Source organism: Limulus polyphemus, unplaced genomic scaffold, assembly GCF_000517525.1.
Source record: "Limulus polyphemus unplaced genomic scaffold, Limulus_polyphemus-2.1.2 Scaffold559, whole genome shotgun sequence".
Taxonomy (NCBI): Eukaryota; Metazoa; Arthropoda; class Merostomata; order Xiphosura; family Limulidae; genus Limulus; species Limulus polyphemus.
Window position 1 is genome coordinate 9,074 of NW_013666169.1, and position 5,758 is coordinate 14,831.

A 5,758-nucleotide genomic window follows, 5' to 3' on the forward strand; every position below is an offset into this window, starting at 1 on the left:
CTCCCACTAGCGACATCAGTTATATCATAAATAATATTCAACGTTGAACTGGTACACAATTAAAAACATTTTATTTAGGCCTATCTATGGCCTTCAAAAAACTGACGACTCTACATGTTACAACGACTCCTGAGGATGGCGTTGTAACGTCGAAACATGTAGTAGAGTCGTCAGTTTTTTGAAGGCCATAGATAGGCCTAAATATCAGTTATATACTTCCATGAACATTCCTTTTAGACTTAATTTATTTCATTGCTGTTGAAATGAGATTTATATCACGTGGTGCTTCTTCCCAGTCTCTTAGCAGTAACTCTAAGGGTTCATAATGTTAAATCTGGTCTAGATACCTGTTATAGACAGAACGCAGATAGCCCATTGTGTTGCTCTGTGCTTATACACTTTAACAACAAACCAAAATTATGTGTGATGTAAGAAACTGCCCTCTAGTGGTTACATTGTCGTATTCCAATTCCACCAGTGAGGCTGTAACGCTTAGTATTCTGGATATCTAATCAGAACAAAATATTCTTAGTGTCTTGAGGATTTCATGTTATTAATGGCAAAAGTTTTGGTGATTACTATTTTACTGAACGTTATACAACATCTCATATTATTGGAAAATATAAAATCGTATAAGTGAAGGTAAATAATAATGTGTAATAATATGTAAACCACTCTGAAAGTCAATAATAATGTGTAATAATATGTAAACCACTCTGAAAGTCAATAATAATGTGTAATAATATGTAAACCACTCTGAAAGTCAATAATAATGTGTAATAATATGTAAACCACTCTGAAAGTCAATAATAATGTGTAATATTACGTCAACCACTCTGAAAGTCAATAATAATGTGTAGTAATATGTAAACCACTCTGAAAGTCAATAATAATGTGTAATATTACGTCAACCACTCTGAAAGTCAATAATAATGTGTAGTAATATGTAAACCACTCTGAAAGTCAATAATAAAGTGTAATATTATTGCATAGAATAGTAATTTCTCGTCTAGTCTCAGCTTTTGGTTTCCAAGGAAAACGTAATTAAATGTATTAACATATTTTTAATGTTTAACCATTCTAGTTATAGGACTTCTAGCACTAAACATTTGAGTTCGATCCTTGCAGTGCGGACACCACAAATAGTTCAGCTTTGCAACAAACAAGGAATTTGTTGTATCCTAAAACCACTTTAATATACGGTATGTTTATTCGTGTGATACATTAGTTGTTTATTAAATGTCCGTGGACAGTATAACAACTTACGATAGACTGTTTAAACTTAACTTTTACAAGAGTTATACGCGTTTCATGGCCGACATTTTGGGTCTGTGCTTCCCTTTGTAACAAAGTACAATAAAAATTCTGACATCTCGCTTTGAACAGATACCGCTACTGTCGCTAAATTCAGTATTATAATAAATCCTTTCACCATAGGCAATTGATTATGCAAACTGTTCAAAAAGTGGGTTGAATATACACGCTTATTATTTGTTTGTTGTTAGTGTGTGTACGTCTTGAGACTTTCTTAACACTTAAATTACCAACTTGTTTTCATACTGTTCCATACTGGTGGGTTTAACATATTGTATCACTATTGACTAATTTTATTTTTGCCTGTAAAGAATTAACGGATTTTTTATTGGGGGGGGGGGACAGCAATAATTAGCGGGATTAATTACAATATGTACAGTATATTTGTTTAATTTTGTGTGTGTGTGTGTGTATTAGGATCCTCGTAACCAACAAAATCATGGACGAACAAGTAATTTTGTGCATAAATAATTTAGAAAAATGTGTTTTAAAAATCTGATTAGATCCATATGACCTCGTTGTTACTTCTTGGGTTAATCCGGTTAAAAATCTGATGAGATCCACTTGATCTCTTCATTACTTCTTGGGTTAATCCGGTTAAAAGTCTGATGAGAGGCATGTGGCCTCGTCATTATTTCTAACGTTAATGCGGTTAAAAGTTTGAAATCCATATGACCTCGTCGTTACATCTAGGGTTAATCCGGCAAAAGTGTGATAAGATCCATATGACCTCATCGTTTCTTCTTGGATTAATCCGGTTGAAAGTCTGATAAGATCCATATAACCTCGTTGTTACTTCTTGGGTTAATCCGGTTAAAAGTCTAATGAAATCCATCTGACTTCGTCGTTACCTCTAGGGTTAATCCGGCAAAAGTCTGATAAGATCCATATGACCTCATCGTTACTTCTTGGGTTAATCCGGTTGAAAGTCTGATAAGATCCATATAACCTCATCGTTACTTCTTAGGTTAATCCGGTTAAAAGTCTAATGAAATCCATCTGACTTCGTCATTACCTCTAGGGTTAATCCGGCAAAAGTCTGATAAGATCCATATAACCTCATCGTTACTTCTTAGGTTAATCCGGTTAAAAGTCTAATGAAATCCATCTGACCTCGTCTTACTTCTAGGGTTAATCCGGAGCTGAGAATTACAGCTCTGAAGTGAAACTCGCCCTCGTATTAGGTTTAACGTAGACAAATATAATTGTAGCTCACGCACAGGAAGTGAGGGAGTGGTCGTTGTAAAGTAGTAGACAACCTCTAAAATATATTAACTCGTTAGACTTACACAGAAAGGGGCTTGAACAGGGTTTACTTTATTTCGTGTCAGACAGTAAAAAAAAAAAACATTAAGATTGAACGAAACTGAGTTGAAACCTTTGAGACGTAACACTTTCAGGCAATGTTGTGACATTTTCCTTTACAATAACTAATATCCAGTATTTATTAAGGTTAGTGATAAACGTATCCTAACCTGTAAGTTGCATGCTAGTCACGCTTATTCCACGAATTCCTTCAGTGAGTTTCCTCCCGTGTTATTTATCTCGGCAATTTAGGCTTACCAAGACAGCCCCCCCCCCTTTCTAAAGAACAAATCAGAAATCCGTGGTGCTCTCACACAGTCATGCGTGTTATGATCACTGCCCAACACTCGCGTAATAACTGAGAAAATATAGTAATAAAGATGTGTTAATATCAGTGTAAATATTGGTTACTTTCAAGCAAAAATAATAACGTTCGTAAGCAAACTTTTCAGTTTTCTTATAATATGGATCACGTCATTCATTACTTGCTACATGTAAAAACACTTAGCAAATTTTAATGATGTTTCGAATAGATCTTGTAATAATGCCTAATGTTCTAAGAAATTATTTTCTGTCTCGTGGCCGATAAATGCTCCACTGGAATAAGCGCTAACTTGATTTTTTTTTTTTCTAATGAACTTTAAAGGCCTGTTACTACTAATTCCGATGGCAATCGTGATGTTGAGTCTTAAGTTAGGTGAAATTCCTTTTGTTTGGGAAGGTAAAGAGGTCAGACATAACTAGGCTCGTCTACCCTAACTCTAGTGGGCGACAGTATCAGCTATTTGGTTTGTTTGTTTGAAGTTAAGCAAAAAGCTACACAATGGGCTATCTGTACTCTGCCCACCACGGGTATCGAAACCCGGTTTCTAGCGGTGTAAGTCCATAGACATACCGCTGTGCCACTGGAGGGCGAGTTATTTGGTTTATTATTTGAAACTTCTTAAAATATAACACTTTTGTAATATATCCGCGTATTCCTCATTAGAAAAACAAGTAAACTAGATAATGCTTCTGATGTACACGATCTTGCCCCCCCCCCCCTCCACGAAGGTTCGTCAAGGCTGTGGACTAAACAGAATCTTACACGAAACTTTTATATAGTATATGGTCATATGTTGCTTTTTTATTTGAAAAAAAAAAAACATTTTCCAATTTTCCAACACTATGAAACTTCAATGCTGACTTTTTTTGGGCAGAGTTCATAATTAAACAAAAGTGTTTTCTAATTCGCTGTTTCTGGATGTCCTGGAATCTGACATGATTGATTACTCTCACCACGCGAGCGATAGGACCTTTCTAAACAAGGACATTCCTGATTTACCTTTATTAACTGTCGTCAGTGAACACTATTACAGCTTCACGCGTATTTTAATGGAACAAACGTCGATTCGCTAAAACGTAATTTTTTATGTATATTCAAGAGGTAACGTATTTGCTTGTAAAAAAAAAATGAAATATTCCCTGGTCAACATTATATACAAATAAAATTCGCATTGACCGTCCCATGGGGTACGGCCTTAAATAAATAATATATATATATAATTAACTGTATTTTACACTTTGATAAATATAACGAGAATATTTTCTGTCTACGGCAGTATACTGTTACTTTAGCCAGTCATATTGAGCTGAACAAGCCATACCATAATCTCAGAACCTTAAAGACTCTAATTCTACGTAAAGACGTACAGACGAAGCAGCTTGTATAATAATCTGTGCTAAGACTAATGAACTAATGGTTAAGCGGATAGTAGTGGCTAGCAGTAATACATATATGTCAACAAATATTCGTTCAAAAATTTACCCAAATATTTATCGAAATGTAAAGAGTTCCATGTCTGTTACTGAAATTAACTTTGTATTCTTAAGCTTTTGCTAACTCATCAATTTCAAAGCAGTACAAGTCCTTTTTCAAAGTGTTACAAATTCTGGATATGACTGTAAATTTTATGCTTAAAACAATGTGTTTTTAAGTTAGGCCTACTGGGGATTGAACCTGCCTCGATAGTTTTAAATCGATTAGACGTAATTCGTAACTAATATATTTGTTTTTAAATTAAAAACATTTTAGTGTTGTTTGTAAGTATGTAATATTACAAACCCTTTATCCATTTCTTTTCCTCTTTACAACTTACAAATAATTGACTATTTTTTATTCCGCATAATACGAAGTGTTGAACTTCAGAGTGTACAAAGAGTAGATCCACCCCACCCCCCTACCTACACTTTTAAACTCTACTTCACTTACAGCGCCGTAGCCTAAGGATTAGCAGTACCCCTTAATAATACGTTCTGTCCAGGAAGTCTGACGTGGCTATTCATATATTAGACGCAGGCGGAAAAAAAAAAAAGAAACCATCACGTACAACAGTTGAGTTGGAACTTGTAGCGCCCTCTTTTCTTCGATCACCGTGCTTATCTATTATGTGACTTGAAGTGAATTGGCAGGTTATAAATTTTGACAAACCCAGGAAGTTGTCCTAAACCTAAAATGTGAGAGTAGATAAAAAATATGAAAGTTCATGGTTTTCACAGACACCTTTCAGCCGTTATATTTTTTGGTAGACACCAAATTGTTATTATTCATTAGTGATACAAATCAATAATAACATCTGTTGCATCCTGGACTTTCATAAATTTTGTAGCGCTCCCATGCGTAAGTTTCTATTGTGAGACTAACCTACTCGTTCAATTTAGAAATAAATCTTCCATAAGAAAATACAAATAAACTTTTACTCACGACTGTTATTTCTAAGAATGTTCTATACAAGAAAAAGAGGCAGCAAACGACTAAAAAAAAAGTGAAAATCTATAGCTCGTTTTAAGAATGACAACTCTTATTTTATAATTGTACAGTGTTGTCACGTCGTCATAAAACTTATGTCAAATATTTTAGAAAGGCCTTGTTTGTTTTTAAGCGCAAAGCTACAACTTAGGCTTGTCAAAGATCTGCTCACTGCAGGTATCGAAACCGATTATTTAGCCCTCAAACTTACCACTGAGCCACCGGAGGGCTTTTGGAAAGGCGAAAACATTGAGATGTTTCTTGATTGAGATCATGAAGGTCCCTTGTTGTCCTTTAGTATTATGTAATTTTATGTTATAAGATACTAGAAGTGTAATTATGAGTAAAAAT

General features: G+C 34.6%; 1 protein-coding gene across 2 annotated transcripts in view; it reads left to right on the forward strand.

The window, feature by feature from the left end:
• Positions 1–2,939: 2,939 nt before the first annotated feature.
• Positions 2,940–5,758, forward strand: part of LOC106459096 (arginine-glutamic acid dipeptide repeats protein-like) — a 43,899-nt gene continuing 41,080 nt past the window's right edge. For both annotated transcript variants that reach the window (XM_022385515.1, XM_013918682.2), the window contains exons 1-2: positions 2,940–2,943; positions 3,341–3,348. In XM_022385515.1, coding sequence (XP_022241223.1) covers positions 2,940–2,943; positions 3,341–3,348 — 12 coding nt within the window. The remainder of the gene's footprint in view (positions 2,944–3,340; positions 3,349–5,758) is intronic.